At 40.8% G+C, this 21,861-nt stretch overlaps 1 protein-coding gene across 1 annotated transcript; it reads right to left on the reverse strand.

The window, feature by feature from the left end:
• Positions 1–3,109: 3,109 nt before the first annotated feature.
• LOC122556346 (extracellular calcium-sensing receptor-like) lies at positions 3,110–9,917 on the reverse strand. The gene is made up of 5 exons (XM_043702978.1): positions 9,642–9,917; positions 7,113–7,949; positions 6,773–7,000; positions 4,680–4,803; positions 3,110–4,014 (listed from the first exon to the last, which is right to left on the reverse strand). The coding sequence occupies exons 1-5, from the start codon at positions 9,894–9,896 to the stop codon at positions 3,110–3,112; spliced, it is 2,349 nt and encodes a 782-aa protein (XP_043558913.1). The 5' UTR covers positions 9,897–9,917.
• Between the last annotated feature and the right edge of the window lie 11,944 nt (positions 9,918–21,861).

Consider the following 21,861-nt stretch of genomic DNA (forward strand, 5'->3'; position numbering starts at 1 on the left):
TTAAAGAAAAAATCCAAGGACAAAATAACCTTGTTAAAGGAAAAGCATCATCACACATGCCTTTGGAATGAATCTTTTTCATCCATCTATTTACCAAATCTAATGGTGAAACTGACTGCTCCTGCTTCCCCACAGACTGAGCAGCATTATTGGTAAGTAAGTGCCACTTGTTTTCATTGGCATACTGGTTCTGGCATACTTTTCAACGTTTTAAATAGATTGATGGTTGACCTCCTGTGTTGATGGTTTGGAAGAGTGAGGGGTATGCTCGGCCATGTGATTAAAGATTATGGTTGAATGCAATTCTGAGTTTGCTCGTGGCTAACAGCAATTCAGCTTGCTCAGTTTTCAACTGCTGGAACTCCTTTGAATTTATTCAATTGTTCTTTAAACTATGGCACTCAGTAAGAGTGGGTTAATTACATTAACAAGTAAATAAACCTTTGTTATCTTCAGTAACTACTGTGCTCCTACACATGCCTCTTTGAACCAGCGAGAGACAAATTGCTCAAATTCCCTGTTCATTGCTCAGGGACATACATTTACTTGCTTTTCCAGAATTTATCTAACTTTGACCCAGTAGTAACTGTCAAAAATAATGTCCACTGCCTTTGTAGGTACTTCATTCTGTTTAAATTTCTAAGCCGTAGAGTCATGGAGATGCACAGCATTAAAACAGACCCTTCAGTCCAACTTGTCCATGCTGACTAGATATCCTAAATTAATCTTTTCCTATTTGCCAACATTTGGCCCATATCGCTGTAAACCCTCTCTATTCATGTACCCATCCAGATGCCTTTTTAATGATATAATTATGCCAGCCTCCATCACTTTCTGTGGCAGCTCATTCCATACATGCACCACCCTCTGCATCAAAAAGTTGCCTCTCAAGTCTGTTTTAAATCTTTCCCCTCTCCTCTCAAAACTATCCCGCTAGTTTTGGACTCCCCCATGCCAGAGAAGCAATTTACTGTATCCATGCCCATCATGATTTTATAAACCTCAATAAGGTCACCCCTCAGCCTTCCTTACTTCAGAGAAATAGACCCAGCCTATTCAGCCTCTCCCTATAGCTCAAACCCTGCAACACTGGCAATATCCTTGTAAATCTTTCTGAATCTGTTCAAGTTTTTCCATAGCAGGAATACTAGAATTGCATACAGTATTCCAAAAGTGGACTAGCTGATGTCCTGTACAGCTGCAACATGACCTCCTGACTCCTATACTCAATGCACTGACCAATAAAGGAAAATATACCCCATGCCTTCTTCACTATTTGAGCTACCTGTCATTCCACTTTCAAGGAACTGTGACCCTGCACTCCAAAGTGTCTTTGTTCAGCTACACTCCCCCAGGGCCTTACTATCAAGTGTATAGGTCCTGCCCTGACCTGCCTTTTCAAAATGCAGAACCTCACATTTATGTAAATTAAGCTTCTTCTGCCAGTCCTCAGCTGATGGACCCCTCTGATGAAGATCCTGTTATACTCTGAGGTAACCTTTCTCGCTGTTCACTACACCTCCAACTTTGGTGTCATCTGCAAACTTACAAACTATACCTCCTATGTTCCCATGCGTATCATTTGTATAAAGGAAGAAAAGCAGTGGATCAATCACTGATTCTTGTGGCACTCCATTGGTCACCCGCCTCTAAAATGAGAGGCAACCCTCCCCCACCAACCTCTGTCTTCTACCTTCGAGTCAGTTCTGGATCCAAATGGTTAGTTTTCCCTGTATTCCATGTGATCTAACCTCACTGACCAGTCTACCTTGAGGAATTTTGTTGAATGCCTTAATGAAGTCCATATGGATCTCATCCATCACTCTGTCCTCATCAATCCTCTTTGTTACTTCTTCAAAAAACTCAATCAAGTTAGTGAGGCACAATTTTCCACACACAAAAGCATCCCTAAACAGTCCTTGCCTTTTGAAATACATGTAAATCCTCTCCCTCAGATTCCCTCCAACAACATGCCCACCACTGACATCAGGCTCCCAGGTCTATAGTTCCCTGGCTTTTCCTTACCACCTTTCCTAAATAGTAGCAACATATTAGCCAACCTGTAATCTTCTGACACCTCACCTGTGGCTATCAATGATATAAATGTCTCAGTAAATGGTCCAGTAATTACTTCTCGAGCTTCCAGTGGAGCTCTAGGGTACATTGATCAGGTCTTGGGGATTTATCTACCTTTATGCATTTTAAGATGTCCAACACCTACTCCTCTTTAATATGGACACTTTTCATGATGTCGCTATTTATTTCCCAATGTACTATATTTTCAATATCTTTCTCCAGTAAACACCAATGCAAAATACTCATTTAGTTTCCCCCCTACCTCCTGCAGTTTACACATAAGCAACCTTGCTGATTTTTACTGAATTCTATTCTCTCCCTAGTTACCCTTTTGTCCTTAATATATTTATAAAATCCCTTTGGATTCTCTTTAACTCTATTTGCCAAAGATATCACATATTTCCAATTTGCCCTCCTGTTTTTCCTCCTAAGTATACTCCCACTGCCTTTATACTCTTTGAAGAATTCACTTGATCTCTGCTGTTTATATCTGACATATGCTTCCTTCTTTTTCTTGAACAAAACCTCGATCTTTCTAGTTATCCAGTATTCCCCAAACCTACCAGTCATGGCTTTCAACGTATCAGGAGCATACTGTTCCTGGACTCTCACTATCTCATTTTTTGAAGGCTTCCCATTTTCCAGTAATTCCTTTACCTGGAAACATCCACCCCCAATCAACTTTTGAAAGTTCTTGCCTAATACTGTTAAAATTGGTCTTCCTCCACTTTAGGACTTTATCTTTTAGATCAGGTCTATCCTTTCACTATTTTAAAACAACAATATTTTATTCTCCAAAGTAAATATTTTTCAGAACACCATAAAAGTGGAAACAGATGAGCAAATGTTCATTGGATACTAACAGCTGAACATAAATCCCCTACTAGTCATGCATTGAAAACTACGTTTGAATATTATACAGTTATAGTCATTACTTACATTAATTTTGAAATGTGAGCTCAGAATATCTAACAATTAAAGCAAAAGGATTATTCTTATATGGCCTAATGTTTATGAATCATCTGCAGGGCTTTTAAGAGGACATTCTGCCCATCAAATGCTTCCTAGTATTTTCCTCTGGTTTCAGCAAGATCACATAGCATTTAGGAGCAAAAATGCAGAAAAGTAGACCAAAGCTAGATGCCAAAATAGCAAACACTTCTATGGCGACAGTAAACTTCCCAGGGGAACTGATGTAAGCTGGAATGAATGAAATCCAAACAGCACAGAATATAAGCATACTAAATGTAATGTATTTAGCCTCATTGAGAGCATCTGGCAAATTTCGAGCTAGAAATGCAACAACAAAACAAACAGCTGACAGGCAACCTATGTAACTGAGGACACAATAAAATGCTACTTTAGAGCCCACATCACATTCCAGGATGATTAGCTCTTTGGCATATTTTATGTTTTGGGCAAGAAAGGGCGTCGATATAATTAGCCAGACCATGCAGATGAAGCATTGCACCAGAGTAAGACAACACACAGTTAGACGCTGTCGCACGGGACCAAACCATTTGGCCACATTATTGCTAGGAAATTTTGCTTGAAAGGCCATTACCACCACAACCGTTTTCCCCAAAACGCAGGAAACGCAGAGGACAAAAATAATACCAAACATTGTGTGGCGTAATGCACAGGACCATCCTGATGGTTTGGCGATGAATGTAAGAGAGCACAAGAAACATAGCGTCAATGCGAAGAGAAGGAGGAAACTGAGCTCCGAATTATTGGCTTTCACGACTGGAGTGTCTTTATAAAACACAAATATGATGCCAACTGTCACAGTTGCTAAAGCTCCAACCAACGCGAGTGTGGTCAAAATGACTCCCATGGTGTCACCAAATGAAAGATAATCAATTTTCTTCGCTATGCACTGGTCTTGTTGAGAGTTGGGCCAGGAATCGCTGGGACATTTTATGCAATTAACTGAATCTTGGAGATCAAAACAGCAGTTAGATTTAAGGAAACAGACATTTCTTTTAAAAATTCATTCAAAGCTTCAGCCAGCAGTTATTAGCTTTAAACTGATGGGCTCCCTAAACCACTTCAGATGGCAGCGAAGTGTGAACAACGTTGCTGTGGGTTTGGAGTCCCGTGTAGACCAGACCAGGTAAGGAATGGCAGTTTCCTTCCCTGAAAGCAAATCCGTGAGGCATCTTCGACCTAACAATTATGGTTAACATTACACTCTCAATTTCAGAGCTTGTTCTTTTATTGCATTCAAATTCTAACATGTGTCATGACAGAGTTCCCAGGTCAAATACCTGGGTATCTGGATTAATAGTCAAGAGGGTGGTGCTGGAAAAGGCACAGCAGATCAGGCAGCATCAAAGGAGCAGGAAAATCGATGTTTCGGGCATAAGCCCTTCATCAGGCATGAGGTTTATGATGAAGGGCTTATGCCCGAAACATCAATTCTCCTGCTCCTTTGATGCTGCCTGATCTGCTGTGCTTTTCCAGCAGCACACTCTCGACTCTGATCTCCAGTCCTCACGTTTTCCTGTCTGGATTCATAGTCTAGTGCTAATACCACTGGGCTAACACCTTCCCTTGTTTAAAAACATACAGCACAAAAGTTCGTTTATGTCTGCACTCACCTGTGATGTTACTAATCTCTCCTTCGGCACACTGTATGCAATCAAAACAGCAAATCGGCTGGCCTTTGCGTGCAGCTTTCCTTGTTCCAGCTGGGCAGCTCTCGGAGCAACTTGATCGAGGAATCTTTTAGAAAATTATGCGATGATAAACCAATTAATTTTCTGTAATATTGCATTCAGTTTCGAGATTCTCTATGCAATTGAACAAATAACCCTTTTGAAAATTTCATCACAACTGCAATTTCTGAAATTCTGAACATATTTGGTGTAGACTTTCCATTGTAATTGATTAGCTGTGCGATAAGGTCACCAGTGCGATAAGTGACAGTCCTTTTTGAATCTCTCCCAGTTTTGTTCCTATTGAAGTCACTCATTTCACAACATTGGTATCAAACTCCATGCCAATGACTCTTTCAATCTCTTTGTCGGAAATACTGCTATTCAGGGTGCACTCTATTCTGATTCATCGTTCATATCGCAAAATATTCTAGTTAACAATTCTCAGTGCACACTCTCACGACCCATTCATTGCACTGATCTTTCCACGTCATTTGTATAATCTTTAAGGTGTATAAGTTAATATTGGCTTCAGTGGAACTGAAGATCATCCATAAAGAAAAATGGGCCCCAAATCGCTATTGACAATTTTATACTTATCCTCCCAATTTATGTTTCCTTCCAGTTTGCCTGGCTGATTATCCCCTTATTGTTGGATGTGCACCTATTTTTGGTCCTTTCCAGCGCCTTTTCCCTGTCTTAGACATATAAGTTACCGTATTGGCTGAGTAAATATATGTAAATGAACAGTATTGTTATATGTGTGCGCGTAAGGGAAGCAGAGTTTTCTATTTATTAATTACATGCCAATAACTTGGAACTGTTTATCTGTAGCAAGAGACAACTTACAAACGTGGTCATTTTTTTGTTACGTAAGGAGATTGGTCAGTATTATCACTCAATCTGTCTAAAAGTCAAGTATGTTGGGGAATCTTTGTCGACTTTTTAAAATCTTTAACTTTTGTGATACCTCCAGGAACATCGTGGCTTTATTTCCAGCAATCTTTCTCAGCGAGGTGTGACTCAATTTGGAAGCAACATTCAAGAGCACATCTTTCATAGAAAGGAAGATACAACTCTGAAAGTCCTTCCTCAAAATGCTGTTGATGGTGGCACCATTTATGTATTCAATATTGAAAAACAGTTTTATTTTGTTGAGTAATTAGAGTTCCAGTAAAGTGGAGCTAAAGCGAATGATTGGAATTGAAGTTTATAAGAATGAGGGGGACCTCATTTCCTGAAGAAGGGCCTGTGCCCGAAACGTCGAATCTCCTGTTCCCTGGATGCTGCCTGACCTGCTGTGCTGTTCCAGCAATAAAGTTTCAACTTTGATCTCCAGCATCTGCAGACCTCACTTTCTCCTCGACCTCATTAAAACCTATGTGATTGTAACCAGATTAAACAGGGTGAACACAGGAGTGATGTCCTCAATGACTGCAGAATTCAGAACCAGAAGTCACAATCCAAGGACACGGTATAGGCCATTTGGGACTGAGATGATTTTCTTCACCCAGACAGTGGTAAGCTGGTGGAAGTCTCTGCCACAGAAAGTAATTGAGGAAAAAACCTTCAATGTTTTCAAGGAGATAGATATAGTTAAACCAAAAAAAAACTGTGGATGCTGGAAATCTGAAACAAATCAGAAATTGCTGGAGAAACTCACAAATCTGGCAACATCTGTGAAGAGAAAGCAAAGTTAACGTTTTGACTCCAGTGACCCTTCTGCAGAATTATTATTAAATATCATTCTACGGACTAAAGTGGGAATATGGCATGGAGCTGAATGATCAGCCAGGAACATATTGAATGGCTTAACAGGCTGAAATAGCACTTCCTATTTTCTATGTTTCTACATTAGCCAAGGTCTGTTTGAATGGTGGGTGAGGTAGGAGGGGTTGAAGAGACTCTTCGTATTTCAAATCCACGTGATATGCACAGAAGGACAGGGCAGATCTGATTAATTCCTCAGCGCCTCACTACCACTTAAAACTTTACAATTTCAATGTCAAAGTAGCAGCTACATATTCATAAATCACCTTCCTCTGAGCGCCGCTCCAAACAATGGATTCTTCATTTATCACGACTTGTTCTCCTGGAGGCGCGAACTCGTCGTAGCTTCCCACCTTCCGAACAACCGCCCTATTCCCATCCTTCAGCTGCCAGTTTACGATATCATACGTTGCTACCGAGTCCCCATTTTCGTCGAAATTTACCCTTTTCCCAACTTTCGTTGTGAAATTCACTGTTTGCATATAATGCAAAAGCTTCGGGAAGAGACAGCAAAGTCCGTCAGAGTCAACGCGTTGTGCGGCATGATAATTTTCAACACAATATTTCCGAATCATTTACAATGAGTTGGTTACTTGTTCCACCTACCTGCCATGGCTGAAACTTGGGAAATCTTGCACACGATTTATTGACAAATGGCCCCTTGCCATTTTCACAAGAAAGCATGTCGTGAAGGGCATGGGCTATAGAATAAGTAGCTTCATAAACTTTACTTGTGACTCTCAGTTGAGATACATCTGTGTAGGCGTTAGCCACCGTGTGAAGATTCTCTCTCCCAGTGCATTGATCACTCTGACTTCCAGACCGTTTGTTTATTGTGTTGTTTTCTGTCATTTTCAAGCTGCAGCCGAAGGTTTTTTCCCAGAACTCCTGCACGATCAGATTCCCAGGGTAGACATTCGGATGAAGGCGCATCAAAAAGTTTTTGAATCCGGGAATGTTCACACTCGGGATGGCAACCCCAATAGCGCCGGTAACAACCCTCTTGTGTTCATCTGGCGGGAGAAGCGAGGTTGTAATCCAGGCCTCACTCCCCACCCATTGTATACCAGATATATTCTGTCGGGCGATTTCTTCCAATAAAGCAGCCATATCCCCTTGAGCGAGAAACGCCACCACAACTTTCGCCGTAGATGCCTGTATCACACGGACAAGATGAAGCAACCTTTGCTTCGAATGAGTCCTGTAAAAGGACTCGGAGAATGCAATGCAAACTCCCAGATGCTGAACGATCTCCGTGAACGCCTGCATTCCAAAATTTCCGTAGTCGTTGTCGCTTTTCACCGTTCCAATCCAAGTCCATCCAAAGCGTTTGACCAGTTGGGCTAAAGCTTTAGCCTGAAAGTAATCACTTGGTATCGTTCTGAAAAACGAAGGGAATTCTCTCCTGTTGCTCAGACAGGCGCAAGTGGCGAAATAACTCACCTGCGATTTAAAGTAAAACACTTTTGGAAACATGGAAAAGAAAACAAGGGAATTAAATCATATCTTGGCGGGAAGAAATAAATAATTTTAAAAATGCTTGCTTTTATATAACGGACTTTGAGAAATCCCAATATGCTTCACTTCCGGACTGTGGTGATTGCGCTAACATCAGAGAAGTGGGAGAACGATTTGCCAAGAAGTTTTATCAGATAATTAGTTTAGTTTCTCCTGGACTGTGGGTGTCACTCACAAGGTCCCCCAAACCCCCTCAAATTATCTTTGAGAAAGTAGTGTTGACCCACTTTCTGGAATTATTACATTCCTACTAGTGCAGGTACCTAATTTGGGAAAGACAGTGCAGGGTTTTGAATGGTAAAGGAATGACAGTACAGTTCCCAGTCAGGAAATGTGAGACTTAAGGGGGAACTTGCGACTGCTGGTGTTACTATGTGTCTGCTGCCCTTGTCCTTTTATGCCATAGACTCAGTGGGTTCGATAAGTGCAGTGGAAGGTTGTTTTCACGGGCTACTGCGCTGTATCCTGTACACGTTGCATTGTTCATCAGGAATGTAGGTCGTGCATGTTTTAAGTTACTGGGTAAGATGCTGATGAAGCTTCATCCTGAATATGACAAACTTATTGGGTGTGGTTAGAACGGCACTTACTCAAGTCAGTGGAGAGTATTCTTAAATTATGCTTTTGAAAGATGGGAGGGCATTGGGGAGTCAGAATGTGAACTTCTCATCTCAGAATTCCCAGCCTGTGACACGCTGTTGTATCTACGTTGTCGAAATACCTTATGAAGTTTAATTCCTGGTTAATGCCGATGCCCTGGATACTGAATGATTCAGCAATAGTATCGCAACTGAATGACAATCGGTGATAGTTAGATTCAGTTTTGCTGGAAATGTTTCTTGTCCAGGAGTTGCCACTTATTGCCTAAGTCTGGAGTTTGTCCAGGTCTGGTGCATATGGACATGGACTGTTTCAGTATCTGAGAAGGTGCTGCAATCCTCAAACAACATCCTCACTTCTCACCATCTCATGTAGAAAGGTCATTAATGAAGTAACTGATCGTGATGCTATTGATGAATACATTTTAACCTGGTCAGAGTAAGATCCTCATGCTCCATTTTGAAATTGTGTTATATTTTATTACAACTAAATTATTCACTTGTAAATAATATTTTATTACAACTAAATTATTCAGTTACAAATAAACTAATACCTAACATGCACGCCAATATTTACCTGTCAACTTGGCTATACAAAATTGTAGGAGCAAATTCTAAATCTGCATGAATGTTGTACTGTGCAAGGAAGATCTCTTGTAATTAATTACCTTTCAATGAATCTACCTGCTTAAAGAAATAGTACCTACAGTCCTCTGTACAAATAGTTGATGAATTAAATATTCTTGTGATGATGGTACAGGTAATAACTGTAGGTGGGAACACATCATTTGCAATATTTAACACAGAACACGTAACTCTGTAACAAAAAAAATTATGGAAAACATAAACTCTCCTTTCTTCAGCTGGGAAGAAGCAATAACATTGAGTCATGTTGAAGCTTGTGTTTTATGGTCTGTTTGATGTCATTCCCTGACTACGATGCCCACCAATTGTTTAAAGATATTTTCCAACGTGCCCATTTAAAAAAAATCTCATATTCATGTGATACAGGTCTTACCATAGGAATCCTGAAAGGACCAATTGATGCTGCAACTGCTAAAGATTGCGATGATCCTGATTCAGCAACCATAGCAGAAACCAAGGGCTCTTGACACAACTGGTTCGAAGATGTTGATTCCCCACTATTTACCAACTCGAAAGCAGCTTTTACAGAAAATTGAGGCAGATTGCATGAATCATAAATCCTGTATCCCAGTGTAAGATGTGGAATTAGATCTGGATTCTTGTTTATTTCCTCTATAGCAAAAATCATTGCCTGTATGAAACGCAATGCCCGAAATATAAAACTGTAGGATAGAAATACATGCAGATTAGGGCTAATATGAACACATTTCTGAGCATTGGTTGTGTATTTATTAGCACACATACTAACTTAATGAATAATGATAGTCTGGTTTGGAACTGGGAGATTAAGCAAGAGTAAAATACTACTGTAGTGTTGAAAGTGTGGTCTGTTCAATGAGATAAATTCTGAACAAAAACAGAAAGTGCTGGAGAAATTCAGCAGGTTTGGCAGCATCTGTGGACAGAGAAACAGAGTTAACATTTTAAATCCAATATGACACTTCTCAGAACTATTCCATTCCAGTATTTGCAGCATTTTGCTTTAATTTGAGATATACTCTGAATGAATGTATTATGATGTACCAGCCAAGCTCCATTCTTTTACACCGATCTTTCTTTGGACCAGATCTTTCATGAAGTTAATAGGCCATTGATCTTCATGGCATTTCATTCTAAGTCCCTTTAAAACCCAAGTATGCCAGCTCCACAATCCCCCTGTCAAAAGGAGAATTTTTGATCAGCATAGATGGTCAGAGACTAAAACTTGATCCCAATTCAAGATGTTTGTGAATGACCCTAGAGAGGCTTTGTCCTTTATGGAGCATCTGAAGAAAACAGCAACGAAGATCAAAGCTAGAAACAATAAATAGTCCAAACCTGTTGGGTCTAGGCGGACACAACTGCTACAGTACTCCAGAACTCAGCACTTGACATATCATATTTTGCAACAAAGTACTGTGTGTGGGTCATCACAAACATATCCTGATGATACTCAACTCAATGTCACAATGCACATCATAATTGGAGCCCTCTTCTCAACACTCCTCCCTGGCTGCCTGTTCTCTTTTCAATCCCTCACATCCACCAGCCCATCAGCTTGTTGAAGTCATTTTTGCTGCATTCTTGACTGGCCCCATGAAGACCTGTTCAAATCACCTCTGCCCACCTTCCACCTGGATGTCCCTGACAGAGCAACCTTCCTCAATAACAGACTTCCATTGGATCAAAGAAAGGTCAAAACCAGAATAACACTCGCAACAAAAACAGACATTGCTGGAAATGCTCAGCATGTCTGGTAGCACTTGTGAAGAGAAATCAAAGTTAACGTTTCGGATCTGGTGACCCTTCCTCAGAACATGTCCTGAAACATTAACTTTGATTTCTCTTCCCAGATGGTGCCAGACCTGCTCGGTTTTTCTAACAACTTCTGTTTTTGTTTCTGATCCACCGCATTAGCAGTTCTTTCAATTTTCATTTAGTAGATCACTGGCAAGTTCCTTATGACAAAATCCATCTGGGAAATGGCAGGCGTTGAACTTCAACAATGAGGGGTCCTTATTAAACAGGTTCCATCTGTGTGGGATCCCTGCACAGCCAACCTTCACCGCTTCTGTATTTGGTAAGACTTATAAACAATCTTGTCTTGAGGTGTATCTCTTCTGGAGCTTAAATAGCGACTGATGATTTTAGAAAGTCACTGAGGAGGTGGTCGTTTGGCTCTGGGATGTGCATTCAGCAAATAAGTAATTAGATAAACCAGCATTGGGTCTCTTGGATCAGAAAGATCCAATGCTGTTACTGGAAATAAGATACATGGGAGCTCTACTGGTGTCCCTCATCCAACCAACCCCTCATCCCCATAATATAGACTATTATCTTGTTACTGCGAACAGACGTATCGTCTGTTGTCCATATCCCATGAATGACTAAACTAAAATGGTCCATGTGACAGCGTCTGGCTACCCTGCTCGAATTGAGAAGTGCAGCAAGGACAAATGTCGGGGTTACCATTAAGCTATGAATTCGAAGGACTCGTCCAACCAGAACTCTGGGTTCATTTAACGTACTCAGCGACATTGACAGGAGCTTGATCAAAAAATAACCAGGAGAAGCTCCCCGCCGCATCTGAGTGGGAGTCATGCCCAGAAGAGATTCCACAAGATCAAAGAGAGGAGAATGAAACCATTCCATAAATTAACAGATGTGAAAGTGGCTTTCTTCCATTCATAGGCGCCATTGCCCTCAACCAGCTGTAAAGAATGAAACATCACTTCCCGTTTCCATGTCTTTCCGGACTCTTGTCAATCAAGTTACTTTACCAACTCCAGCTCATCTTTTTCCTCTCTCATCACAATACTGGATAGTATCAACTCAAACTTATACAAGCATCCACCCGTTCATAAATGTTGGTCGACAAATTTAAATAAAACTGCGGATGCTAAGTATCTAAAACAAAAACAGAAAGTGCTGAAGAAACTCAGCATGTCTGGCACTGTCGGTGGAGAGAGAGAGAGACAAAGTTTGGACTCCAGGGTAACAGAGCTGCTGAGTTTCTCCAGCACTTTCTTATTTAAAAATTCAACTTTAAAATTTGTGTTTTGACATGAGAAGGGAAGATGACATAACAAAAAGCAAATCAATCATTTAACTCCATTGCATTGTGTTTCATATCTTCTGTTCAATTACACTCACTGAACTGACCTTTCGCATTTCACTGCTTTGGGCCTCGTTTCAAAAGCAAGTTCCAGTTTCTCTACACCGGAATGCAGACCAAAGATTCCGCCGATGATGATGTCTCCATCCTTGGATAAACTAGACAAATCAAACATTTTCTGGTGTTTACATATTGCGTCGTCTGTTCTCAACATGGAAACACTAACTGCTAACAATAGCCCCCAAAGCAAAAGGAGGTGCATGGCGACTCGTATCAGGAACACACCGTGGGTTTATAAACTTTCGCGTTTCATGGGTGATCGGGTAACTTCCCTGCAGTTAGTAAAAAAAAATCAACCCTCAGGAGGAGACATAATTACAATTTCCTCTACCCAATGGGACGAGACTACGGAGAAACACAATTAATTATTCCTAGAGTCATCAAGTTATACACATGGGAAGAGGTCCTCAGCCCCAGTGTGTCCATTAGGTCATCGATGTTTATCTTCTCTGATTCTATTTTCCAACACTTATCCTGTAGCCTGGTTTGTTAAGACTTTCAATGCTCATCTAAATACGTTTAAATGTGAGGCTTCCCAACTCTACCAACCTTTCAGGTAACGTGTTCCCAATATACCCCATCCACTGGATGAAAAACAATTCTCAAATCTTCACTAAATCCTCATGCCCCTTAGTTTAAATCTATGCCCCCTGGTTATTGACCGCTCCATTGAGAGGAAGATATCTTCCTATTTACCGTACCTTCCTCAACATTTTGCACACTATGTTCTGTCAATACAAGTTCTCAAACGACCAGGAGTTTAGGACAAAGGACTGATCCCTTTGGAAAAATGCAGCCAATTAGTGACCAGCTAAAAGTGGCATTGGAAAAGATAAATACTATTTTTACCCATGGCCGTGGAGGACGTTAGAAGACCATAAGTGTGTCCTTTGCTGAATCTATTAGTTAATTTATTTTACAGACTTTTACACCTTTATAAAAAAAAAGCTAAGAACTTGATGGGAATGCAAAACAGCAGCAGCCATCCTGTAGACAGGTTTGCTCCTGACTGGGGTGGGCTCACAGGTCTGAAGACCATTTAACTGCGACACACGGTCATAGCCAATTAGCTGAAGATTCTGAACAACATTTGATACCGGATTATCCAGACTCCTGTAGCAGAAGCTTTTCCAAATGCGACTCAACGCATAAAACTCCACACCCCACCAGGAGCCATGTTGTCTACAATGGTCGCCGAATCAGGATCATCGCAATCTTCGGCAGTCCCGGCATCAATCGCTAAAAGCTTAATCGCAATAGTATGATTTTTTAAAGCAGGTGTTCCCTTCAGTAAATACCCTTAAGCACTTGTTGGGCAACATAGTAATGGGATTACATCAAATAGCTGACAAAGTAGTCTGCAATATTATTCAATGTTATTGCTTCTATTCAACGGAAGAAAAGATAGTTAAAGTTTTCTTGGTTTTCATTAAAAAGATTACTTACTCTGTGCGAAATTGTAAGACAAAAGATGTGTTCCCGCCTGCAGTTATTACCTGCACCATATTCACACGAATGTTTAATTTATCAGCTAATTGTATAGTGTAGGTACTATCTCGGTAAGCATGTAAATTCATTAAAATGTAACTATTTAAAACAGAACTTTCCTGCACTGTACAACATCCATGCAGACTTAAACTTTGCTCCCATAATTTTCTATAGCCAAGTTGGCAGGTAATTACTAGAATGCATTATGTGTATTATGTTAACTAGTTTATTTACAAGTGCATAATTCAGTCGTAATAAAATATAACATAATTTCAAAATGGAGTATGAGGACCTTACTCTGACCAGGTCAAAATGTATTCATCAAAAGCATCACCATCAGTTACGACATTAATGCATGAGATTGTGATCAGTGCGGATGTTCGTTGAAGATTGCACGAAGTTCAATACCATTGAGGACTCCTCAGATACTGAAGCAGTCCATGTCTACATGCAGCAGACCTGGACAACATCCAGACCTGGGCAATAAGTAACAAGTACTGAATAACGACCATCCCCAACAAGACAGAATCCATCACCTGCTGTCATTCAGTTGGAATAATATTGCTGCATCTTTCAGTAGTACGGCATTGCCATTAAACAGAAACTTAACTTCATAAGCTATATTGATAATGTTGATAAAAGAGCGTGTCACAGGCTGGGAATTCTGACATGCGTAATTCACATCTGACACATTAATGCCCTTCCATCATGCAAAAGGGCCCAATTCAACACGGTCCAATGACTTGAGTAAGTGGCCGTTCTAATCACTCACAATAAGTTTGACATCATGCAGGATGAAGTTTCATCAGCACCCTATCCAGCAATTTAACACATTCACGACCTCCACTACCGATGTAATGTTTACATGGTGCACTGCAGTAAACCATGAAAGCATCTTCCATCGAACCTTCCAAACCCATCACCTCTATGATGTAATAGGACAAGTGTAGCAGACACAAAGGAACACCAACACCCGCAAGTTCCCCCTTCATGTCACGCACTTTCCTGACTAGGAACAGTATTGTCATTCTTCCCTGTTCGAAACCATGGACTATCCTTCTCACATTATGTATCTGCACCAGGAGGAATTTAATGATTCCAGAAAGTGGCTTAACACTACTTTCTCAAGGGCAATTGGGGGGTGGGAGTGGGGTGGGGAATACATGTTGTCCTTGTGAGTGACATCCACAGTCGAGGATAAACTAAACAAATTCACTGAATCATGGTTCTTCGGAAATTGCGTCCCCATTTATGTTAGAGAAATGTTCCTACTGTGAAGCATTTTGGGATACCAAGATGTCCGCTGTATAAATGTAACCCCTAATGTATTTCTTCCCACCAATATATTATTTATTTCCTTTTCCGTGTTTCCAAAAGTGTGTTTTATTTTAAATCTCAGGTGAATTAGTTCGCCATTTGCTCCTGTCTGAGCAACAGAATTCCCGTCGTTTTTCAGAACGATACGAAGGGATTACAGGTACTTTCAGACTAAAGCTTTAGTCCAACTGGACAAAAGCTTTGGATGGACTTGGATTGGAACGGTGGAAATTTTGGAAAGCAGGCGTTCACGGAGGTTGATCAGCAGCTGGAAGTTTGCATTGCATTCTCCGAGTCCGTTTACAGAACTCATTCGAAAGAAAGGTTACTTCATCTTGTCCGCGTGACACAGGCATCTACGGCGAAAGTTGAGGTAGCGTTTCTCGCTCAAGGGGATATGTTTTATGGGAAGAAATCGCCCGACAGAATATATCTGGTATACAATGGGTGGGGAGCGAGGCCTGGATTACAACCTCGCTTCTCCCGCCAGATGAACACAGGAGGTTTGTTACCGGCGCTATTGGGGTTGCCATCCCGAGTGTGAATGTTCCCGGATTCAAACGTTTTTGACGCGCCTTCATCCGAATGTCTACGCTGGGAATCTGATCGTTCAGTTCTGGGGGAAAAAAATGCTTCACGGTAGGAACATTGCTCTCATATAAGTGGGGACGCAATTTCCGAAGAACCATGACCCCCCTCCCCAATTACCCTTGAGAAAGTAGTGTTGAGCCACTTTCTGGAGTCATTACATTCCTCCTGGTGCTCGGCTGCAGTTTGAAAATGACAGAAAACAGTACGATACACACACGGCCTGTAACTCAGAGTGATCAATGCACCGGGAGAGAGAAACCTCATACGGTGGCTAACGCCTACACAAATGTATCTCAACTGAGAGTCACAAATAAAGTTTATGAAGCTACTTATTCTAGAGCCCATGCCCTTCACAACATGTTTTCTTGTGAAAATGGCAAAGGGTCATTTGTCAGAAATCTTGTGCACGTGTTCACAAGTTTTGTCCATGGCAGAGTAGGTGGAACAAGTAACCAACTTACTGTAAATGATTCGAAAGTATTGTGTTGAGAATAATCATGCTGCTAATGTGTTGATTGTGACAGACTTTGCTGTCTCTTCCCGAATCTTTGCATTATATGCAAACAGTAAACTTCAGATCAAAGATTGGAAAAATTGATTTTTGGAAAAAGATTGGAAAAATTGGTTTGATTTATTTATGGTCACGTGTACCGAAGTACAGTGAAAATCTTTGTTTACGAGCAGTTCAGGCAGATCATAGTGAAAAAGGTTGTATACCACAAAAGATTTAGACGGAGGCATACAGGTAATATTGCACAGGGCGTACAAGAAAAGTGGGGACTCGGTAGCAACGTATGATGTCGTAAACTGGGAAGGATGGGAATAGGGCGGTTGTTCGGAAGTTGGGAAGCTGTGACGGATTCGCGTCTCCAGGAGAACAAGTCCGTGATACATGAAGGAACCATTGTTTGGAGCGGCGCTCAGAGGAAGGTATTCTGTAAATATGTAGCTGCTATTTTGACATAGAAATTTAAGTGAAAGCAAGGCGCTGATGAGTTAATCAGGTCTACCCTGTCCTTGTGTGGATTTGACGTGGATATTGAAACAGGAAGAGACTCTTCCACGCCTCCTACCTCACCCACCATTCAATCAGATCTTGGCTAGTGTAGAAACACAGAAAATAGCAATATGCCCTTTCAGCCTGTTTAGCCATCCAGTATGTTTATGGCACATCATTCAACTCAATACCGTGTTCCCGCTTTTGCTCTATTTCTTTGATCCCTTTAGCACTAAGAATGATATCCAGCAATACTCCTGAAAAAAGGGTCACTGGAGTCAAAACGTTGTCTCTGCTTTCTCTTTACACATGCTGCCAGACTTGCTGAGTTTCTCCAGCAATTTCTGTTTTTGATCCAGACTTCCAGCATCCACAGTTCTTTGTTTGAGTATATCTAGCTCTTTGAAAACATTGAACGTTTTGGTCTCAATTGCTTTCTGTGACAGAGAATTCCACAAGCTCACCACTGTCTGGGTGAAGAAAACCATCTCAGTCCTAAATAGCCTATCCGGTGTCCTTAGACTGTGACTTAAGGTTCTGGATTCTGCAGTCATTGAAGATATCCTTCCTGCGTTCCCCCTGTTTATTACTTAGAATCACATTGGTTTTAATGAGGTTCCCCTCTCATCCTTCTAAATTTCTACTCCATGAGAGGTCTTGTTGCAGATCTATAAAACTTTTGGTTAGACCGCACGTGGAATACTGTGTCCAGTTCTGGTCGCCCTATTATAGGAAAGATGTAGATGCTTTGGAGAGGGTTAACAGGAGGTTTACCAGGATGCTGCCTGGAATGGAGGGCTTATTTTACGAAGAGAGGTTGACTGAGCTCGGACTTTTTTCATTGGAAAAAAGAAGGAAGAGAGGGGACCTAATTGAGGTGTACAAGATAATGAGAAGCATTGATAGAGTTGATAGCCAGAGACTTTTTCCCAGGGCAGAAATTGTTAACACGAGGGGTCATAGCTTTAAGCTGTTTGGCGGAAAGTATAGAGGGGATGTCAGAGGCGGGTTCTTTACGCAGAGTTGTGGGAGCATGGAATGCGTTGCCAGCAGCAGTTGTGGAAGCGGGGTCATTGGGGATATTTAAGAGACTGCTGGACATGCACATGGTCACAGAAATTTGAGGGTTCGTACATTAGGTTTACCTTACATGAGGATCAATGTCGGCACAACATCGTGGGCTGAAAGGCCTGTTCTGTGCTGTACTGTTCTATGTTCTATGTATGTGCTTTAACTCGAAATGTCTGGAACTCTAATTACGTGATGAAATAATAAAAAACTGTTTTCATTTTGAATGCAAAAATGATGCCAGATTTGATCTTTCCTTTATCTGGAAAACGAGCTCTCGAATGTTCCTTTGAAATTATGTCATACCTCACTGGGAAGGAGTTTTGGAAATCAAGCCCCATTATTCCTGGAGGTATCACAAAAGTTAAAGATTTTAAAAATAGACAAAGAGTCCCCAGTTTACCCGACGTTTAGATCCAAGATTGAGTGGAAGTATTGACCAGATTTTTGCACTTAAAATAATAACGATGTTTGTAAGTTATTACACACTTGCTGCACAGGGAAACAATTATAAACCTTTAGCATGTAACACTGCTCATCAAAACTCTAATTCCCTTACACACACACACACAATACTTTTCATGTATACGGATTCACTCGACCAATACAATAATTTATATGTCCCGGACAGGAAAAAAATAAGAGCAGGACAGGAGGAAAATAATTACATTTCCAATTATTTTCAGGAATCAGGAAATAATCCGTTTGAAACTGGAAGGAAACATAAATTGAGAGGGTAAGTACAATCTAATCGATAGCGAATTGGGGCTCATTTTACTGAAAGGATGATCTTCAGCTCCATTGAATCAATAGTACCTTTACTATACAAAATTGCATAAAGGAGATATAAAGATCAATGCAATGAATGGGTCGATGAGAGTCCGCAATGAGAATTATTAAAGAGAACATTTTGCGATGTGAATGGTGAAACAGAATGCACTGCACCCTGAATAGCAACATTGTCAGCAGTGAAGGGACTGAGATATGATCTCAGAGTCATTGGCATGGAGTTTGATACTTATGGTGCAAAATGAGTGATTTCAATGGAAACAAAATTGGGAGAGATTTAAAATAGACTGCCGATTCACCATCAGCTGCTGGCCTTATCGTACAGCCAAGCAGTTACAATGGAAAGTCTACACCAAATATGTTCAGAATTTTAGTTGAAGTAGCAGTTCTGAAATTTTCAAGAGGTACATTTGTTCAGTGCCATAGGGAATCTCCAAATTGAATGCTAATATTGGAGAAAAATAATCTGTCTATCTATCATTGCATAATTTGCCAAAAAGTCCCTCGATCAAGTTGCTCAGAGAGCTGCCCAGCGAGAACAAGGAAAGCTGTACGCAACGGACAGCCGATTTGCTGTTTTGAATGCGTAAAGTGTGCAGAGGGAGAAATTAGCAACACCACTGATAAGTGTAGATACAGGTATTAAGCGAACTGTTGTGCTGCATGTTTTTAAACAAGGGCAGGCATTAACCCAGTGGTATTAGCACTAGACTATTAATCCATATCCTGAGAACACTGCCATAGCATATAGTACAATTTGAATTTAATAAAAGACAAAAAAAAACACCACTTCGAATTGAGAATGTAATGTTGACCATAATTGTTGCGGAGGAAAGATATACAACCTGACACAATAATGTCTTTCAGAGAATGAATCTGCCATCCCTTATATGGTCTGGCCTACAAGGACCTTCAGACCTATAGAACATCTAGTTGACTTTTCACTGCCCTCTGAACTGGCACAGGGAAGCTAGCAGTTTAAAGGAAATTAGATATAGTGAATAAATGCTGGCTAAAGCTATGCATGAATTTTAAAAAGTCTGTTTCCTTAAATCGAACATCTGTTTTATTCTCCAAGATTCGGTTAACTGCATGAAACGCCCAGGGAATCCTCGCCTAACTCACGCCAAGACCAGTGATTAGAGAAGAAAGTTAACTTGCTTTCATTTGGTGACATCATGGAAGTCATTTTGACCACACTCGCGTTGCTTCGAGCTTCCGCAACTGCGGCAATTGGCCTCATTTTCGTGTTTCACAAAGACACACCAGTCGTAAAAGCCAATAATTCGGAACTCAGTTTTCTCTTTCTTTTCGCATTGACACGATGTTTCCTGCGCTCTGTCACATTAGTCGCGGAACCATTAGGATGGTCCTGTGCATTACGCCACACAATGTTTGGTATTATTTTTGTTCTCTGCGTTTCCTGCGTTTTGTGGAAAACGGTTGTGGTAGTAATGACCTTTCGAGAAAAACCTCCCAGCAACAACGTGGCCAAATGATTTGGTCCTGTGCGACAGCTTCTCAATGTGTGTTGCCTTACCCTGGTGCAATGGTCTGCATCGTCTGGCTGATTACATTGACACCCTTTCCTGTCCAAAACACAGAATATGCCAAAGAGGTAATCATCCTGGAATGTGAAGTGGGCTCTGGAGTAGCAAGTTATTGTGTCCTCAGTTACATAGGTTGCCTGTCAGTTATTTGCTTTGTTGTTGCGTTTCTAGCTCGAAATTTGCCAGAGACTCTCAATGAGGCTTATTACATCATATGTAGCATGCTGATATTCTGTGCTGTTTGGATTTACTGCCGCCGTAGAAGTGTTTGCTATTTTGGCGAAGTTTGGTTTACTTTCTGCATTTTTGCCCCTAAGTGCTAAGTAATCTTCATGAAACCAGAGGAAAACACTCAAAAACATTTGATAGATAGAGTGTCCTCTTAAAAGCCCCAAAGATGATTCATAAAAATTAGGTCATATAAGAATAATCCTCCCTGTTTTAGTTGTTGGATGTTCTGAGCTTACATTTCAAAGTTTCTATAAGTAATAAATATAACCGAGCAATATTCTAATTTAGTGTTGAATGCATGACGCATAGGCGGATTTATGTTCATTGGTTAGTGTCCAAAAAACATTTGCTCATCTGTTCTCACTGTATGGTGTTCTGCCATATTTATTTTGGGGAACAAAATATGACTAAGAGGTTAAAGAGGAAATTTGAAAATTCTAGTTCTTACAAAGAGGCATGCGTCGGAGCAATGTAATCTTTGAAGGTAATGATTACTTTATTACTTGTAAATGTAATTAACCCTGTTTTCCTGGTTGCCATGGTTTAAAGAAACGTTTAATAAAGTCAGAGGAGATCTTGCAGTTGAAAAATGAAAAAGCTGAATTGCTGTTAGACATCAGCAGCATCTGAATTGCATTTAACCACAATCTTTACTCACGTAACCCAGCATACCCCTCATTCACCAAAACTACCAACCCAAGAGGTCACCCATTGATCAATTAAAAGTGTAGAAAAGCATGCCAGAGCCAAACCAGGTATACCAGTGATAACCAGTGGCATTTACTTGCCAATGTGGCTGCTCAGCTGGGATTGAAGCAGGATCAGTTAGTTTAAAATCTCACAATAGCTGAAAATGTGTTGCTGGAAAAGCGCAGCAGGTCAGGCAGCATCCAAGGAACAGGAGAATCAGGAAGAAGGGCTTATGCCCGAAACGTCGATTCTCCTGCTCCTTGGATGCTGCCTGACCTGCTGCGCTTTTCCAGCAACACATTTTCAGCTCTGATCTCCAGCATCTGCAGTCCTCACTTTCTCCTCTAAAATCTCACAATAGACTTGGTAAATTCAAGGATGAAAACAATACCCCTTTCGGCTTAATCCTCTCAATGCCAGACAGGTCCAGATGGAGGTGGAGGCCATGATTGATGAGAACATCATTGAACTAAGTCAGAACGAGTGGAGTTCGCCGATTGTCTTAGTTCCCAAACCGGATGGGACTCAATGATACTGTGGGGATTATCAGAAGGTCAACACGTTACAAAATCGGACTCATATTCAATTCTTAGATTGGAGGACTGCATCGAGAAAGTCAGACATGCCAGTTACATCACCAAGTTGGACTTAATGCGTGGTTACTGGCAGGTACCTTTATCAGAGATGGCAAAAGCTATTGCTGAATTTCTGGGCTATA

Source organism: Chiloscyllium plagiosum, chromosome 13 (assembly GCF_004010195.1).
Source record: "Chiloscyllium plagiosum isolate BGI_BamShark_2017 chromosome 13, ASM401019v2, whole genome shotgun sequence".
NCBI classification, from domain to species: domain Eukaryota; kingdom Metazoa; phylum Chordata; class Chondrichthyes; order Orectolobiformes; family Hemiscylliidae; genus Chiloscyllium; species Chiloscyllium plagiosum.